Source organism: Lissotriton vulgaris, chromosome 9 (genome assembly GCF_964263255.1).
Source record: "Lissotriton vulgaris chromosome 9, aLisVul1.2, whole genome shotgun sequence".
In the NCBI taxonomy this organism is placed as follows: Eukaryota; Metazoa; Chordata; class Amphibia; order Caudata; family Salamandridae; genus Lissotriton; species Lissotriton vulgaris.
Genome location: NC_141697.1, coordinates 338,941,198 through 338,961,123, shown reverse-complemented (window position 1 = coordinate 338,961,123; position 19,926 = coordinate 338,941,198). Strand labels below are relative to the sequence as shown.

At 47.7% G+C, this 19,926-nt stretch overlaps 1 protein-coding gene across 1 annotated transcript in view; it reads left to right on the top strand.

Moving 5' to 3' along the window:
- TC2N (tandem C2 domains, nuclear) overlaps positions 1 to 19,926 on the top strand; it is a 221,012-nt gene that overhangs the window by 153,905 nt on the left and 47,181 nt on the right. Inside the window, exons 8-9 of the mRNA XM_086937679.1 lie at positions 9,355 to 9,471; positions 11,561 to 11,752. Of these exons, the coding sequence (XP_086793805.1) occupies positions 9,355 to 9,471; positions 11,561 to 11,752 (309 nt within the window). The remainder of the gene's footprint in view (positions 1 to 9,354; positions 9,472 to 11,560; positions 11,753 to 19,926) is intronic.

Here is a 19,926-nt window from a genome sequence, read left to right as displayed (position 1 = left end):
AAAGCCCCTGGCCCTGACAGTTTGACAACGTCCTTTTACAAAACATATGCAGAGGAGCTGGCGCAGAAACTGCACTCTGTATTCGTTGAGGCCCTTGAATTGAACTCCCTCCCAGATTCCATGCGTGAAGCCTTAATCATGACACTCTTGAAGCCTGACAAAGACGAACTGTTCCTGGACTCCTATAGGCCCCTCTCCCTGATTAATGTGGATGCTAAGATTTATGCCAAGATAATTGCGGACAAACTACAGCCGATGTTGCCGATCATCGCACTCCCTGACCAGTCCGGGTTTATCCCTGGCCGTGCCACATCACACAACCTCAGAACCATTTTCTCTATCCTACATTACTTGCACCCATCTGTGCAGGCGGCGGTGGTGTTCCTGGACGCCACCAAAGCGTTTGACTCTTTGGAGTGGCCTTATTTGTTTAGAATTTTGGAGAGGATGGGGTTCAGTCGTAATTTCATAACTCTAATCAAGCTACTGTACACTGAGCCTAGAGCTAGGGTGAGTGTGAATGGCCTCGTTTCCAAACCCTTTCCTATCTCTAGAGGGACCAGACAGGGGTGCCCACTGTCCCCCCTTCTTTTTGCCATTGCAATGGAGCCGCTTGCGGCTAGGATTCGACAACACCACACTGCGAGGGGCATCGGGTTCAGCTCCCGGAGCTTACTGATTTCGTTATATGCTGACGATGTCACTTTGTACATTGTCAACCCCAAGGATAACATGAACCCGTTGCTCCGTGAATTCGTGCGGTTTGAGGGCCTGGCAGGAGTGTCCATAAATTGGTCTAAGTCTGTTGCCTTCCCTCTTACGGATGAGACCAGTCGACCATCTCCAGACTACCCCCTGCGTAGGGAAACTGACGCTGTTAAATACCTGGGGATATGGGTCAGTAGGGATGTACAGGAGCTGTGGTCACTCAACTTTGGTAGGGCGGTGGACTGGCTAGAGGGGAAAATCGAGGTCTGGAACAAGCTACCTCTGTCCCTGGTTGCAAGGATAGCATTAGCGAAAATGGTGGTTCTCCCCAAATTCCTGTATTTGTTCGTAAATATTCCGCTGCCCATGACGGCGCACTTTCACGCGCGTGTCCGCTCTTTGCTGTTGAAATTGGTGTGGGCCGGGGGACAGGCGAGGGTCTCCTGGGATCTGCTCACGCTCCCGCTCCGGCAGGGGGGCCTTGGAGCTCCCGATTTGAGGCTATACTCCCTATGCGCGCAGGCGCAATTTCTGCATTTCTGGGCCTTCCCCACTCCTTACCAGCCGCATGTGGCGGTGGAGCTGGCCGTGGTTGCCCCGTTGCCGCTGCGGGTAGCGCTCTACGGGAAAGTCTCACGTCCTTCGAGGGAGGTTGACACTGTGGAGATGATTTGCTGGGCCTGGCGCGAACTGCAAAAAAGAGCGGGACTCTCCTTGCTTTACGCGCCAGCCATCCCCCTGCGGGGAAATCCGATGTTACCCTGCTTGAGTGCCAGGGGTGACACCCGCATGCTCCGTGGGAAGAGGCTGCACACCTTCGCTGATATATGGTACCTTTGAGGAGTTGCGCGCGGGCGACAGCGACCAGCCTGAATCTTTTGCGGACGCGCTGCTGTACCATTCCCTTAGGGAATCCTGCAGGAAGCTAGGGCCCCTGCTCTGGACGCCCTTCAGAATCTGCTTTCGAGACCCTCCCCCAAAAAACTAGTGTCGAGACTGTACAACTGCATGCAAGAGCAAGCCCCAATCACTGAAGCCACGGCCAAACTGGCTTGGGCTGCCGACCTGGCCGATCCTTTGACAGACGAAACGTGGGAATACTGCTGTAAGCAGCTCACGGCATTGTCTCCAAACTATCGATTGCGGCTCATCCACTTCAAATTTTTACACCGGTACTATCGCACGCCGGTGCTGCTACACCGCATGGGTATCCGCACGGATGCATCCTGCTGGAAATGTGGAGGGGTGGATGCGTCCTTTATCCATGTGGCATGGAGCTGCCCTAAACTGGACGAATACTGGTCTGACGTCTTCGCAGCCATTAATCAAATCATACATAGGAATGATGCACCATCACCGCTTCTGGGCTTGTTGGGCTATGTCAAGGATACAGAACCTTGTGACAGGAAACTACATGCACTACTCCTCCTCTATGCCAAACGACAGATTTCACTACACAGGTGCAGAAGAGCTCTTCCCTCGTTCACAGAGTGGATTAAGGATGTCACATATGGGCATGCACAACTGACTCACTATTGGGAGACGATGCCCACCGCATCCAGGCCTAACGATATTTGGGAACCATTCCTACAATGGACCAGAGAGCGTGCGGGCTCGGACGCCTCTGGTGGATCACCTGATGTGGGTGTTTCGGATGATATGGGTTGAATGATTTGGAGGTGAGGTCGTGTTGTTGCTGCTCTGATGTTCCGCGCCGGCGTGGGTTTGCCCTGGAGCTGAGGTGCGCCCTGGACCTGCTGTCCTATTGACTTTGCGCATGCTGCATGTCCTAACCTCCTCCGTCTCCCTTAAGGCCACATGACCCGGTGGTCGGCCCTGCTTCAACATCCTCCTTCCACCCCCTACTCCCCCTCCCCCCCTCCATCTTCGCGGAGGAGACTTGGGGCCCGCCACGCCTCAACCCCTACCATTGCTTGACATTCGTTGTCAGTTGTCCAGCGCAGGAACGCTCAGCCCCATGTATGAGTGGGATACTGTGTGGTTGATTTTATGTACTTGCACCGATGTTTGTTGTTCTTGTTTTCTTTCTGTTTGTTGGGGCAGGTTGGGTGAAAACAGTGCTGATAGGCGTATCCTTTCAATCTGCCGTTTCAGCAGGTTGCGACCTGCTGCACGCTCCGAGGCAGCCTTGTTACCTCCTAGTCCATTTGCTTGTCTACGGCGCTGACAAAACGTAAGACCATTTAACGTGCTAAGGTTGCACTGCTCAAATACATGTCCTTCCTGTACTGTATGATTGTCTGGGACGTTCGCAGCCTGCTGGGTTGTGTTCCCCCCGATTGCTTTCTTACATTTTGTGAAATGAATACTTCATAGCGGCCTGCCTCCAGGTTGTTGGCGTGACGCAGTGTAATCTTATGTCTCTTTTTGCATAATAAATGTCTTACACCAAAAAAAAAAAAAGGTAGGAATTTTACAGTGGGTTGAAAGGACTGTAGAGGACACATAAGGGAAGACCTTTGTGCATGAGTATATCTTCTTGGAATGAACCTCGTCCTGTTGTCTGAATCCACCTTCTCTGTTTTAGGAACAGCTTGCTAGCTTTTAAATACTGTTTGCATTTGCACTTTACAAACACGTTGATTTTAATAACGGTTTGCTTTTTGCACTTAACTATTAGGCACGCTGACTCCCCGGTCCACACCAGCTTTCATTGCTGTTTGATGTGGAGGGAGGAATAGCACTGGCACTTCCTGGTCGTTCCACGACGGGCGGCCATCTTGTTAGGGTGTCGGTCCAGTCTCCCAGCCCTCACTGACTACTAAAGAGCCTCACCTCCACGCGCTCCCCATATTAACTGAAAATATTGCGGCGTGCTGTGTGCATCTTTGCTTGGGCATTTTAAAATTGTCTAATTCAAACGTTGTTTTTAAAAACTGTCTGCTCTGCACTCTATTACTGACAAACACATAGATTTTAAATACTGTTTGCATTTGCACTTTACAAACACGTTGATTTTAATAACGGTTTGCTTTTTGCACTTAACTATTAGGCGCGCTGACTCCCCGGTCCACCGCAGCTTTCATTGCTGTTTGATGTGGAGGGAGGAATAGCGCTGGCACTTCCTGGTCGTTCCACGACGGTAAGCATGAGCGAATTTTGCGGATCTCGCGTTCGCGAATTTTGCGTATTTGCGGATTCGCAATCCGCAAAATCCGCGAATTCCCGCGAATTTGCGGATTTTTTTTTTTTTTGTGTTCGCCCGTGTTTCTGCCAGTTCGCGAGGGTTTTTACAATTTCACAATTTGCGAACTTACCTGTCGGGTCGCAAGTTTTGCGAACTTGTTGTTTCTACGTGTCCAACCTGTTTGGGACACTCTTCTTCATCACTGCCACTCTCTGTCACCACTGCCACTCTCTGACTACTCATGCCACCCTCTGGCCCACCCATGCCACCCTCTGTTTCATCACCACACCCTCTGGTTGTCCAGTGTACATTATTTTCGGCAAAGCAAAGCACACCTTCCCTGCCTCAAGTGACCTGAATTAATTTGGGGCTGATTAATGTGTCACAGAATATTTTTTTAGCTGGCACCTGCTTCCTTAGTGCGCCCTGATTAGTGATCTTTTGCACTTGCTAAGTGCTTTCATTGTTGCAAAATTAGTTACAACACCTGCCCTGCCCCAACTGACAATAATGAATTAGGGGCTGATTAATGGATTTTAACTTCCAGCCTGGCTCCTGCTTGTCTCCCTTAGCTGTAATTCATGACCTTTGTGGCATATGTGTAACTATTCTGAGGTTCAGAGCAGGGTCACATAATAGTTTTAACTGGCAACTGAACTCTGGAGGGGCCCCTCAGGAAGCACTACAGGAAATGGCTACTAATGATGTGCCTGAACTTTTGAACCTGGTAAGTAGTTACTTTCAGTTTTGCTTAGATCGTATTTCTGCAATTTCGCACTTATTCGCGGGGCGCGAACTCACGCGAACAGTGCGAGCAGTGCGAGCAAAATCCGCTGCTCGCGGATTTGCGGATTTTGCAGGAAATTCGCAAATCTCGCGGATTGCGGATTTCCCGAAAATCCGCAAAATCCGCGAGCGGAACGGATTTTCCGCCCATGCCTACACGACGGGCGGCCATCTTGTTAGGGTGTCAGTCTAGTCTCCCAACCCTCCCAATCTACTAAACCCCTGTCTCCTCGCGCAGCGGTTACGCGCTGCGGGAGCGCCATTGACGCGCCGAAGAGGCGCCAAAGAGAAGCCAGTCTGCGCCAGTCCGCGTCCAGACGCTTCCAGCTTCCTGCACTACACTTGGCCTGGCACCATGGTAGGAAATCGCCTCTTCTATAGTTCTTCCACCCTGCATTCGTTACGGCCCCCCCCCCGCCAACTCTTTGTGCTTTCACTCTATCCTTCCATCCAATATTGGGTCTCACTGTACATCATGTGACTGGAGTTTATCTCCCGCATACACTGATAAACCCCAACCCTCTCATAAATGGAGAATGCTTCTCCCCAACTGTAGGTCATTACCAAAACACCACACAGAGCTTTCCATGTTGATAGAAGAGCTCAATCCTGAGGCTCTCTTCTTGACAGAAACGTGGCTTCAACTTGAAAGCGATCCATCTACTGTGTGGGCCACCCCTCAAGGCTACACCATGAAACGCTTTGACCGCCAGACTGGCAGAGGCGGCGGACTCGCCATCATTTACAGAGACATCTATAAATGCTGCATTACTCCTTCCACCATACCGACGTGTGAGAGCTTTCTTTTTACCTTAGAGTTATCGCCCACCACCTCATTCTCCGGCATGTTGGCCTATCGCCCTCCTGGCGCCCTTAGCAACTTTGTTTCTGACTTGACAGATATTGCCGCTAGCGCCCTGTTTTCCTCAGCAAATTTTACTTTGCTGGGTGATCTCAATCTCCATCTGGACGATCCGTGTGACACCTCAGCCTACAACCTCAGATCCAACTTTCAGGCTATGGATCTTCGCCAAAAGGCTTTCCTTGGGAGACATAACAAGGGACACCTTCTGGACCACATCTACAGCAATCTAGACAATCTAAAAGTCGAGACCCCCATTCCACTTCCGTGGACAGATCATTTCTTAATACCTTTTACCTGGTCCATAAGTCCTCCGCCTATTTCTCATAATCCTAATAAGCGCCTGGGAAGGAAATGGTCTTCTCTTCCGCTCCCTGAGTGGGAACTGGCCCTCTCTGAACATCCTCCTCAGAGGTCCACTAACCCCACTATTGCTACGACCAACTTTGACAACTGGATTTCCAGTACCCTCGACCAAGTTCTCCCTTTCACCCCACTAAAATCAATAACAAGATCTAAGGTCGCTCCATGGTACACACCCTCCCTTAGAACCATGAAGCAAACATGTCGCAAACTCGAGAGAGCTTGGAGGCAGGACCATTCTCAACAGAGGAGGGCCGACTACAGAGCCGCCATAAAACTCTATAAAAAGGAAATCTATGCCACACAATCCCGCTTCTACGATGTAAAAATTAATATGGCTGCTAATGCGCCTAAGAAAATTTTTTTAATTGCTAAATCTTTAATTTCCCCACCCCCGGAGCGTCCATCATCTGACGGCGCACAAATCTGGTGCAACAATCTTGCCACCTTTTTCTCCCAGAAAATCCAGGCTATCTACTCTTCATTCACCACTGGTGATGGTAACACAGAACCCATCTCCCCCCCGGTCCCTGATTCCCTCACCCCTTGTATGCTTAAAAAACTCCCACTACTTGACCCCTCCTCATTAGACAGGCTGATCCCTAAGATCACCTCGGGATCCCCTAATGACCATGCACCCCCCCAGACTCTCATTAAGGTCCTAGACGTTATTCGTCCGGTCATCCTAGATGTCCTAATGCCTCCATTGCCTCCAAAACCGTTCCGCCCTCTTGGAAGTGTGCGATGGTCAAAGCTTTGCTGAAAAAGCCTACTTTGGACCAGAACAACCTGGCCAACTTCCGACCCATCTCCTTACTTCCATGGATGAGCAAGCTACTTGAGAGGCACGTTAATAACATCTTAGTGGACTATTTTGAGTCCAATAGCCTGCTCCATGCCTCTCAGACAGGGTTCCGCCCTCAGCACGGAACCAAAACCGCTCTTCTGGCGGTAACAGAAGAAGCTAGAGCTGTGTTGGACCAGGGAGGCAAGGTTGCCATCATACTACTTGACCTCAGTGCCGCGTTCGACACGGTCAACCACTCCACACTATTACATCGGCTGAGTGGTTTGGGTGTGTCGGGCGCGGCCCTGGAATGGCTTACCTCCTTCCTGGATAACAAATTCTTCCAGGTGTTTGAGGGTGAGTCGGTCTCCCCTAAACATCCTCTCAGCTGTGGAGTACCCCAGGGCTCCTCCCTGAGCCCTACTCTTTTTAATGCCTATATGGAGCCTCTGGAGAGGATAGTCCGTCCCTTTGGTGTGCGTATTGTTACCTACGCAGATGACACCCAACTGGTGGTCTCTCTTGACCACGCTGCTGGATCATCTTCCACCTTAGGTCCCTGTCTAGAGGCTGTCGCCAGATGGATGAAATCCTCATACCTCAAGCTTAATGGGGAAAAAATAGATATTATGCTGCTGGGCAATTCCCCTCCATCTGCCCTAGCATCCATCTGGCCTCCATCTCTCGGCCCGCCTCCTCCTCCCAAACCCCAGATTAAGAGCCTAGGAGTCTGGCTCGACAAGGCGCTTGATTTTTCAGTCCAAGCTACAAAAACTGCCTCCACCTGCATCGGGGTGATGAAAATGCTTCGTAAGGTGCTTCCCCTGCTCCCATTCCAGGCTAGGAGGATCATGGTCCAGGCCCTGATCCTCTCCCGCCTGGATTATGGGAATGCCCTTTACATGGGAGCCCCAGCATCATTGACCCACAGGCTTCAGGTCACACAAAACTGTGCTGCCCGCCTACTGTACAACATCCCCCGTTGGCAGTCAGCTAAGAAAGCTCTGAAGGAGCTTCATTGGCTCCCAGTAGTGGCCAGAGTGCAGTTCAAGGCCATGTGCATTGTGCACAAATCTTTTCACCGCACTGACCCAGCAATTCTGCACCCTTTAGCTACACCTTATGCACCGTCCAGAGCCTTACGTTCTAGTTCCTTGCAATTGGTAACCACCACCAAAATCAACAAAGCCCGTTGGGGTGGGCGATCCTTTTCTCATACCGCGGCTAGGCTTTGGAACTCCCTCCCCCTCTCCCTTCGAGAAATCAACAACCTCCTGTCCTTCAGAAAGGCTTTAAAAACGCACTTGTTTGCAAAGACGTGCTGATCGCCCTGAGCCCTCCACCAGTATTCAGTCTAAAGCGCTGCGAGGCCTCCGGGTAGTTACACGCTATATAAGTGCAATTTTCATTTCATTCATTTCATTTCATTTATTTTACACCCACCTTCTTGGCTGAGGAGATTTGAGTTAGATAGTAATTGTTGCTTACAACTATTGATTGCCACCTGAATAAGTGCTTAACACACGCTTCAATCACCATTTGCTTTCTCATAGAACAAGAAATACGTAGAGTTGGAAGTGCCATCATGCCAAGCCTGCTCATGTTGTATACATGAACTCATATTATCATGAGTATTTCTGTGACACCTTGTATAATGAATGCTGAACCACCTTACTGGAAGGTTAAACTAGGAGGTACTGCTCTGATGGATGGAAAGAGTTTTCTTGTATCTAAACAGGTTTCCTTTTTTCGTTGGTATAAGGAATGACTTTTTATTTCATTTTCACCCCCAATAAGTAATTGCCTTCTTGTTGTTGACTACCCCTTAACTAACCAAGAACTTATCCTTGCTTGCTTCAATTTCGAAACCCTAAAATATTAGGATCTTCCAAGCTTTCTTTGTAAGTCAAATAGTCTAGCTTTTTTAATTACTTATTTTGCAGCCTTCTCTGTGTTGTCAGTCTCTATTTATTGTTTCTAAACAACATTTTGTGTTACGCGTGTCATACATACCTGCATACTATATGAAGAATCTTTCAATGTCTGTTTAGAGAAAATGCTGTCTGACCAAGAAAGAACAAAATAGTGCACGTGGCGTCTTTTTTCTGTTGTAAAAGAATCTGGTAACCTTAGCAGACATTACGTCAGAAAAACTGATAATGCTGAAAAAACGCCGTCTACGTTTAGTCTACCAAAACATAGTGCAAAATATGGTAAAATATCTTCCTATAAATTAAGAGACAAAGCATTACCTCAAATTGAGTATGGTCTGCGGTGCTTCGTCTGGGATTATATGGTTGATTTTATATAATGTTTTCATATTGCTAGTATCGAACCTTCAAAAAAGCAGCAGAAATGCCTTCTATTGCTATTGTACCGCCTCAATAATATCTAAATCACACTGAGGTTGTCTGTGTTGATGCCTTTAATCTTTCACTAGACTTTACTGTATTGTTTGCTGACGCCATTTCCTCCACCTTGAACTTTTACTGTATCTGTACATATGTGCATTACCGTATTACCGTATGTACTGTGCTCAAATCAAATTTGTCTCGCTCGCACTATCTCTATTTTCTACTCGCTGTGTGTATTGTGTTGAAATTAATGTCACGAATCACCTATGAATCTAGGAAACGCGCTCTCCTACCTGCTGCAGGTGTACTATGTGTTTTATAAAGTCTCCAATAAACCTAATTTCAGCTCAAGGATCTGTCCTGGCCTGCAAGTTGTGGCGAAAGCCCTTGCATTTCAATGAAGGGGTCCATAACCTTACCGAAGCCCGTGCACTTCAAGACTTCACTCAGAGAAGGAAGCAGTGTAAGTGCAGAGTATCAATCTCTCGGTGATTGTGCTTTAGTCTTGCTATTGTTAAAATATAATCTGTACTCATTAGAGTAATATGATGTCTCCCACTGTGTCCAATTTATACTTATGAATTTTAAAGCGTATGTATTTTATTGTGTTGTATCCATGATCAACAAACTAAAGGTATCAAGACTGGGTACCGATAACAGAGTGCCTCCATTTTGCTCTTTCACTTTGCTGGTTTTCCAATTCCCATCATTTCATTGAGCCACCATTTTATTTCTAGATTTAATTTGTCTTGTAGGTCATTATTGCTCGCACAAGAGCATTTGACCCCCTAGAGGTACTTCAAGTGTCAGTCCTAGGGTTCGCACCCTTCTCCTTTTCAAATCCTTACTCCATTAGTTGTTGTTAGAGTGTTTGCCATTGGAGCTTGCATTCAATGTTTAGCCACTGCATACTGCCCATTGGCTTTCTCTGATTAGTATACTTCTTCTAATGCCCCTTTTATTGTCTGTGTTGGAAAATTACCCTCCCTGGAGGATCACCCCAAACTATTTGCCTGCCTCCTCCTCTTTTTCTGACCTTCTTTTTGCTGGCTTTACCACTGCCAACCTGTGCTAAAGTTCATGTGCTTTTCTCCTAAACATGATGCTGGTGTATACCTAATTGGCATATTTGATGTACTGGTAAGTCCCTTGTAAAGTGGTATACCATAGCCCCAGGGCCTGTACTTCATATGCTACTAGTGGGCCTGCAGCACTGATTGTGCCATCCAAATAAGTAGCCTTTCAAATCTTTCTCAGGCCTATCACAGTAGTGCCTGTGTGTTCAGCTTACTGCCATTTCGACTTGGTCTTGAAAACTACTTGCCAAGCTTTCAACTCCCCTTTATTACATATAAGTCACCCCTAAGGTAGGCCCTAAGTTACCCTAGGGGCAGGGTGCCATATAAGTGAAATGTAGGACATGTGTTTAATCTTTACATGTCCGAGTCGTGACAAACACCCAAATTCGTTTTTACTACTGTGAGGCCTACTCCTGTCATAGGATAACATTGGGAATTCCCTTATCCACTTTTTATTGGTAATTTCCAATGAGAAGTGAGTAGCTTTTTCATGTTTCAGAGCTTTGGAATGGTAATGATAAATTCCCCTTACTGGTGAATTTGGATTTAACATTGTTGTTCTAGAAATGGCAATTTTAGAAAGAGGGCATTTCTCTGCACTTGCTGCTATGTTTGCCTGACAGTCTGTCTCTAAAATGCATCTAAGATGGGTGACAGCTACCCTTTGTGCATTCCCTCTAGACAGTCACAACACAGGAAGGATAGGTGTTTTTGCAACCAGGAAAAATGTTCACTGGGGCCTGCATTTGTCCTGTAGCCAGACAGGGCTCCATCGCGGTCGGCCTAAACTTTGACTTTGTCCCAGTTCTGCATGACGTAAAGTAACCTTTTTAGCGCTGCTTGCTTCTAAACGCTTTACTGCGTTTATGCTTTTAAAATTCAATATCTCAACTTCTATACATTGGAAGTTTGTTGCTTTGGTCTTGTTTTGTTAATAATATAATAATGTATTATTCTAAACCTGTATGGAGTCTTTTGTGGTGTATTCACTGTGTTACTGTATGAGGGTGTTACACAAATACTTTACACATTTCCTCTTTAGATAAGCCTGACTGCTCCATGGCAAGGTAGCAGAGAATGAGCACAGGTTATCTTTTAGTGTATAGTTTGCTTACCCTGACTAGAGTTGTAGTTCCTGCCCTCATCCAACCAGAAATCCCATTTCTAACAGTCTACCTGTATTTCACTCAACATGAAGTGATGACCAACTGAATGGATGATGTAAAGAGTCTAGGAAAGCATGTGGTTGACCAATATTCTCAACTTGAGCCTACTTGTCGCTTTATGGCTTGGATCATTAAAGAGTCAGTGTCCCGGACAAGTTGGCAAGCCATAAACAGAGAGGCATTAGACAATATTATCTTTAGGTACCAAATATACTCTTCCGTGACGGTTGTTCAGTGTTGCATATTGAGGAGTGACAGTTTTTGAATTTGTTTTGCCTTATTGACATGGACCGATTTCCTCTTTCAGGACATTGAGGTCATGGAAACCTTTGTGTTTGCCATCAAGCTCCAAAGTCTGAAAACTGTGAGACTTGTGTTTAAGATTCAGAGCCAGACTCCTAGGAAGAGGACAATTGGACACTGCTCACTTTCCCTCCGAGAGCTTGAATCGGAAGAGTCAGACCACTGGCTGGATGTGACCCCTTCCTCAAAAATTCCAGTGAGTATCATGTGTTGGGCAATTGCCTATATTTATTTGCTCTGCAGGTGAAGGTGGAGTCTTTTCTATTCTCGCTTTGATGGATGTAGACAACAATTTTTAATTCATTGAGTGCTCCCATTAGTTTAGGGATTATTATGAATTAGACATTAATCTGTGTGTATATTTATGGGCACCATCAGAACCAATTTAGCCTTTCATTCTTCTAGTAAATGAAGGAAACACTGTTGACTTGGGATCCTCTGTTATCAGCAACCAGGAGCATTCATTTTGTAGTAAATGCGGTGCAAATTACAATATTAATAAGTAATGTGGCAAACATGAATATATTTTATCTTTAACTGGTCATGTTTTCTCATTTTCCTTTCGGATCCACCATCTCACCCCAAAAATAGCAAGGTTTAGACTATTCAACAAACTGTAAAAAGAAAAAGGATAGATGTTTGAACATTTCCTGGTGTCACATTGGGTGACAATATTTTGTGAGGAAGTTGCCAATCACTTTGATGGGCTGTTGCCTTCCTCAGCCCCACTCTGTTCCTTGGTGATCAAGGCTGGATCAAGGCAGGGTGACCAGACAACATAACATTGGTGTAGTTTGCAGTGGTTTTACAGAAGGTCACACGTTTTAGTAACATGTCTTGCTTGATAGCTGTCCTCTTTGCTTCATTCTGTGCACCTCCGTATGGCTTTGATTCCCTGGATAGTTCATGCAGTCTCCAGCGTTCTAGGTCACCTCCAACCACTGAGGCCCGGTACAGTATTTCCATTTTCTTTCCTTGATGTTCATCTATTGATCATGACCTTAGTTTCCTGGAAAGGTCCTGTGGTGGCAGGCATTTTTTATGGAGCAGGATCATTGCTTCATGCACTGCTGCTGAGTGGCTGTTGATTGGTTTGCTTCACCTGTAAGCAACTTTGCTAGGCTCGAACTTGCTAGTTTTCCAAGAGTGTACTGAATTCATCTTCCTATTGCTTGTTAACTCTCAACAGTCAAGTTATTCCTATCATCTGTCCTGCAATGATGATTGTTCTAAGTCAGGGGTCTCCAACCTTTTCTGTATTGAGAGCTACTTTAGCTCAAGGAAAGTCCAGTGAGTTACTAGCAAATGTTATCATCATAAAATGTGACAATATGTGTTAACATTACACTCTAAGTCTTTGCGAGGATGTAATTAGCCACACCATGCTGATTGTTTCTTTACCTAGATTAGTTGCAAATAATGTAATTCTTCCACATTCACGCCTTTCTGGGAGAAGTCTGGCATCTTGAGATTGTCTTGGTCTCATTAGTTATTTGTTGAGATGTGTTGGGCACCCCTGCCAGCCAAAAATGATTTCGCCTGAGGTGCATGCTGTGCTCTGAAACCTCTTCCATTTGTGTTGGTGTAATATCTTTCTCATAATATTTCCTCCAACATTTTTTGGGCCATTGCTTTCGTGAGATTTACTTTATTATTTGTTACGTGGATTATTTATAAACTGTAGTGACCCCAATTGTGATCAACATCAATGTGCACATTCAATTAACAATCCAATACAAAATAAATAGAAATATCATTTTGATTTGTTCTAAGTATATTGACCATGCATGAATATTCTTAAAACATCAAAGATCAAAGAGTTCTTGTAAAGCACGACTTGTCACTTCAGGGGGGTCTTCAGGCACTAGCCCCTAATGTCTTTGGTCGAAGAGCCATGTCTTGACCTTCTTCCTGAATTCTTCAAGTGAAGGACAGATGCTCAGATGAAGGGGGAGGACGTTCCAAGACTTGGCGGCAAGGTAGGAGAAGGAATGACCTCTGCAGCTGTTCCGGCGATACGGGAGGTGTGGGCCAGGGCGAGGGATGTGTAGCAGAGTTCTCTATTTGATCAATGGAAAGTCAGGCGGTGGTTGATGTAGGAGGGCTCAGAGTTGTGGTAGACCTTGTAGGCGTGCGTCAGGAGCTTTAAGAGGCATCTTTTCTGTATGGGGAGCCAGTGGAAGGCTCTGAAGTGGGGGGGGGTGGGGAGTGCTGGTTCTCCTGGATAGGTTGAGGATGAGTCTTGCTGCAGTGTTTTGGATGGTTTGGAGGCTGTTGAGTAGTTTGGTGGTTCTGGCATAAAGGGCGTTGCCGTTATCGAGGTGGCGGGAGAGGAGGGTTTGAGTGATTGTGTTCCTGGTGGAGATGGGGATCCAGAGGAAGATCTTGCAGAGCATTCGGAGGGTGTGGAAGGAAGGAGACGGCGTCGAATTGGTTCTTCATGGTTAATTGGCAGTCAAGGATGATTCCGAGGGTGCTTTGTGACTGGAGGGAGCAGGAGTGGGGCCGGGTGAAGTGGGCCACCAGGAGTCGTCCCAGGGGGAGGGGCTGTTTCCTAAGATGAGTTCCTCTGTTTTCTGCTAGTTGAGCTTCAGGCAGTTGGCCTTCCTCCAGTTGGCGCTGTCGGACAAGGTGTTCTAGAAGTTGACTCTGGGGGTGTTGGTGTCTTCAGTGAGGGAAAGATGAGCTGCATGTCATTGGCTTATGAGATGATGCTGAGTCAGTGGGTGCGGGCGGTGTCTGCTAGAGGTGTCATGTAGGTGTTGAAGAGCGTGGGGATGAGTGGGCCCTGGGGGATGCCGCAGATGACATTCTGGTGTTTGGAGGAAAAAGGTGGATCCTCTGTGTTTGGCCTGAGAGGAAGAAAGTGATCTAGTTGACAGCATTGCCTTGGATGCCCAAGTGGAGGAATCTGATGATGAGGGTGTGAGGGGAGATGGTGTCGAAAGCCGCAGAGAGGTCGAGGGGGATGAGGGCTGCTGTTTCCCCTTGGTCACAGAGGCATCTGATGTCGCCCGTAGCTGCGATCAGGGTGGTCTCGGTGCTGTGGTTGGCCTGGGCAATACCAAAGGGTCCGGGGGCCTGATTGGAAGGTGTCAAGAATGTTGTTCTCTTCAAGGTAATCTGTGAGCTGGCTGTTAATGGCTTTCTCAAAGATTTTGGCCGGGAAGGAAAGTAGCGACATGGGTCGATAGTTCTTGAGTACGCTGGGGTCGGCGGAGGGTTTTTTCAGGTGAGGCTTGACCTCTGCGTGCTTCCATGTGGCAGAGACAGTGGCTGTTGTGGTGGATGTGTGAGGTCTCTGTGAGGTGGTTGCTAATTTCTTCTCTCCCTAGGTTGTCGATGTGGTGTGGGCAGGGGTCCGTGGGTGCACTGGAGGGGATTGAGTTCATGATGATGGTGGTGGTGTCTTCGTTGAGCTGCTTCCAGTCAGCTAATCAATGGGTATCGGTGAGAGTACAAGGGTGTCTGAAGGCGGTGGGTTGGGGGTCGAAGTTGCTGTAGATGTCTGTGATTTTCTGGTGGGTGTAGTCCGCTAGGCTGTCGCAGAGGGCTTGGGAGGGGTAAATCGAGTTTTCGGTGGCAGCTGGGCAGGGGAACTCTCTGACAATGGTGAAGAGCTCTTTGGCGTGGTTGTGCTCGCCTCAATGCAGTTGGTGAGGGCGTTCTTCTTGATTTCCCTGAGGTGGTGTGGTAATTGACGAGGGCGGATCTGAATGAGCTGAGATTGGAGGGGTTCTTGCTAGATCGCCAACGTCTCTCTAGTTTCTTGCAGTCACGTTTAAGAACCTGTAGCTCGGAGGTGAACTGTGGCTGAGATCCAATTCGAGAAGTTTTGTTGAATTTGAGGTTGTCAGAGGGGTCAAGCCTGGTTGTTATGAGGGTGGAGATCCGGAGGGGTTCTTTATTTCAGCAGAGTCGGGTGAGTTATCTGGTTAGGGGTTCTGGGGAGCTGGTTAGGGTGAAGTGGATGATGCTGTGATCTGTCCAGGTCAGTTTGGTTGTGTGAGAGAGCTTGATTCTGTCACTGTAGGAGAAGATAGGGTCCAGAGTGCGCCCTGCAATGTGTGTGGGGGTGGAGACCAGCTGTGAGAGGCCAGTGTTGCTCATGTTCTCCAGGAAGGTGGCAGAGTTGATGTCTTTGGGGTCTTCGAGGTGGAAGTTCAGGTCTGCTAGGAAGATTTAGTGATTGAACTTGAATGCCAGCGGGCAATGAAGTCGGTGATGGCATTGCATAAACTAGGACAGGGGTCCAGGGGTCTGTATGCGAGGGTTCCTCTGATGGGGGTTTTCGCTTCAAGTGTGATCTGAAAGTTGAGGTGTTCCATGATTGGCATGCTGTCGTCGTCTAGGGCGGTGCACTGGAGGGTGTCTTTGTGGACAACGGTGAGGCCTCCACCATGTCTGTTATAATGGTCGTGGTGTAGCAGCTTGTAGCCGGGGGGCGTGGCGGTGGCGATGTCAGTCGCCGATAAGGGGGTGAGCCAAGTTTTTGTGATAAACCTCACGTTGGAGGTGAGGTTGGGTATGGTATCCCAGACTTAAATGGCATGCTTGCAGAGGTATTGGATGTTGAGAAGCGTGCAGTGGAGCCTTGGGTCAGGTACCGGCTGGTTTGGAGTCATTGGGCGGCTTAACTTTGCAGGTGATGCAACAGTTCTGGCAGATGAAGGGGCCTTCTGTGGTTCCAGGTGGGATGATGCAACAGTTGGTGTTTCTTCTGGGTTTGAGGGACTGTGGCTAGTTGGAGGTGTACAGGTGGGGAGGGGAGGCCAGGGGTCCTGGCGCTGGGCGCAGCCCAGGTGCGGACGTTCGCAGACGTCCTTCCCTTTGGTGCACCTTCAGAGCGCTGGCTGCGCGGCCGCGCTGCGGCCTCCATTAAGTAGTTCCTGGGTTGGGAGGGGCGCTGGGAGGCGAGCGGCAGTGAAGGCAGGAAAAAACAAAACAGCGGGAAATAGGGGGGGGGGGTGAGGGGCCTCACTAATACAAAATAGAAAGGCTGACCAGCAGGGTAAAGGGGCGGGGGGCAAAAGTAGACTATACAAAAATGAAAACGGCTGACTAGAGGGAGGATGGACACATGGAAAGCAAACAGAAGCAGGCAGCAAGGCAAGAGCTGCACAGCGGCGTCAGGGGGAGCTGGCACAGGACCTGCTCCGAGCATGGATCTGGCCTCCTAAAGCTACGTTGGACACCCCAGAAGTAAAGGATGCATATACCATTGGTGTTATTCTTGGTGGAGGCAGAAGGAGGTGGGTTGCCTGTTCTCCGCAGACTGCGATCTGGCCTCCTGGGTTGCTTTGCATGCAAGAGACCGATGACGTTTGATCACACCGTTATCCTGGAATATTACAGGACTTAGCTGGACCACCGTAAAGTGTGTCCTTAATCCCTACTAAAATAAAGGATGAGAACTGTTTTTTCTTAATCTGATCTAACTACAGCATTACATTAAGCATTGTGCGTCATGTGCAGAGTTTGCACAAAGCAAAGAAGATGAAAAAGTCAACATACAGAGCTGGGCTGGTTGCTAAAATCGGCTGTGGAAAAGCTTTTAATGCCAGCTCAAAGGCTAACGAAGTCTCACCTTTTATAGAATGGTTTGGAAGAGGGGGCATCTCGCCAAAACCTGCAAGATGGTTTTTTTTAACTAAATGTGGCTATACAATTAATTTATAGTTCAGTTTCCCAATTATATTATCTAAAAATGCACATTTTTCCAAGGCAGCAGGTAAGAGAGACAATTAAACATTTTCAGTACTGTAGTAGTATTGGATATTCAAAGTATTTCTCTGCCACACCACCTCATTTATGTGGCTATCAGAAACTTGCATTTTAGTCCTACAGAGAAGGTTTCCTGGCTTGTTGGGCTGAAGATTCCTTATTGAATCCAGCTATGCGAATCACCCACTTTCTTTGGCACAAGTGTAATTTTCCCTGCATTGCATAAGGCCAGGCTAGCCGTGTAATTTACACGTGTAAAGGCATTAACGCCCGGGAATGGTTCGATTTACTAAGGAGAGGTTTGGGGGAGCGGTGAGGTGGGAGTAGGAGCACGAAATGCATTTATACTTGGGCCCCTTCCATGCCCTCGTCCTTAAGGGGGAGCTAAGCCGCAAGCTGATACTGTTTGCGCCCCTTGGCCTCACCCCATATTATTTTATTCTTTTATATATCGCTTTTGGAGGAGCCGACACTATCAATAAACACTATGAGCCTCATTTATGAGAAGTGACGCATCGCTGCGTGAAAGCAGCGATGCGTCACTTCTCAGTGCGCCCTCCTTGCGACATGATTGCTGCATCATATTTACTTCATGACGCATCCTGTCGCAAGGAATTACAGATACGTCAGTATTTCTGACGTACCTGTATGGCTCAAAAGTGGCGCATTGCTGGAGTGTGTCACAAAAGTGACGCAACTCCAGCAATGTGTCCTTTCAAATGGGGCAAGCCCCATGTGAAAGGGCTTGCGTCAGTCTTACGCCTGCTGTGAGGCAGGCGTACGATTTTCACGCATTTGCGTCTTAGAAGTGGCGCAGTGAAATCTGGTAGATTTCACTGTGTCACTTCTACAACCCTTTCTTGTGTGGGAACACGCCCCTGCATACATTATACCTGGTGCAGGTATAACAAAGTGACGCACCTACCTAGATGCGTCACTTTGTAAATATGGCGCAACAAGGCGCATTTTTTACACTGCTGGTGCGTCACAAAAAGTGAAGCACCGGTGGTGCAAAAGTGACGCAAGGGCCAATAAATAAGCCCCTGTTTGTTGAGCAATCAAGGTCTTTGCACACTGCGACACGCACAGATGGTTAGGGTTGCTGTATGCAGATAGGATCTTGCATTCTTCAATGCAGACATAGTTTGGGAAAACTCGCCTGTAACCAATTGCAATTTTCCTATTAGTTTATTTAAGATACAACCCTACCGTGTTATCTTGTTTTTCCATTACGCATATCTGGTGTGTTCCGGTGATCGACGGGCTTGACTCTTTGACCTCTGTCAAAACCCTAGTTATCTGCTTATTTCCCCCTTATCGGAGTGACGCCACCGGGCCTGCGCTCTTTGTTAGCTTACAATATAAGTGGCTGCTGTGCACACAATAAAATGAGAGGGAATGTGGTAAATTGCGCGCGCGTGAGGCTGTGCGGCCTGAAGGAGGTGGTCTCTGACGTAGAACCCGGACGCTGCATTTATCCTTGTCTGCTGCAACACTCTGTTTGAACTCCACTTGTTTTAAAAATAACCCAGTTGAATGCTGGGCCAACAACAGATCATAAACGACAGCTGTGCGATTGTGTGTAAACATGCAGTGTGGTATTATTAGTTTATTTCAAAAGGCATGCAAAATCAGGACAAACTCTGGGAATAGGTAATAAATCCTCAGTATACACATGATGTAATCTGCAGCTCACGTGGAAAGGGACGGCCTGCTCTCAGAACAGTGCCTACAAGCAACTTTTTACTTTCTGTTGAAGGCTTATTGTGTACAGAACCAGTCATTAGAGTGGGCTTTCAGTCAGCACATTGCTTAATATTTCCTGGCTTTGTGGGCTTCCCCGTGTGTTGCTTTCCCCTCACATGCAAGGGTCTTGGAGCGCTGGACACACTGTGTAAGGATCTTGGAGCACTGGGCACACTGTGTAAGGATCTTGGAGCACTGGACACACCGTGTAAGATCTTGGAGCACTGGACACACCGTGTAAGGATCTTGGAGCACTGGACACACTGTTTAAGGATCTTGGAGCGCTGGACACACTGTGTAAGGATCTTGGAGCACTGGACACACTGTGTAAGGATTTTGGAGCACTGGACACACCGTGTAAGGATCTTGGAGCACTGGACACACTGTGTAAGGATCTTGGAGCACTGGACACACATACGTAAGGATCTCGGAGCACTGGACACACCGTGTTAGGATCTTGGAGCACTGGACACACTGTTTAAGGATCTTGGAGCGCTGGACACACTGTGTAAGGATCTTGGAGCACTGGACACACCGTGTAAGGATCTTGGAGCACTGGACACACTGTTTAAGGATCTTGGAGCACTGGACACACACATACGTAAGGATCCTGGAGCACTGGACACACTGTGTAAGGATCTTGGAGCACTGGACACACTGTGTAAGGATCTTGGAGCACTGGACACACACATACGTAAGGATCTTGGAGCACTGGACACACTGTGTAAGGATCTTGGAGCACTGGACACACTGTGTAAGGATCTTGGAGCACTGGACACACATACATAAGGATATTGGAGCACTGGGCACACATACGTAAGGATCTTGGAGCACTGGACACACTGTGTAAGGATCTTGGAGCACTGGACACACTGTGTAAGGATCTTGGAGCACTGGACA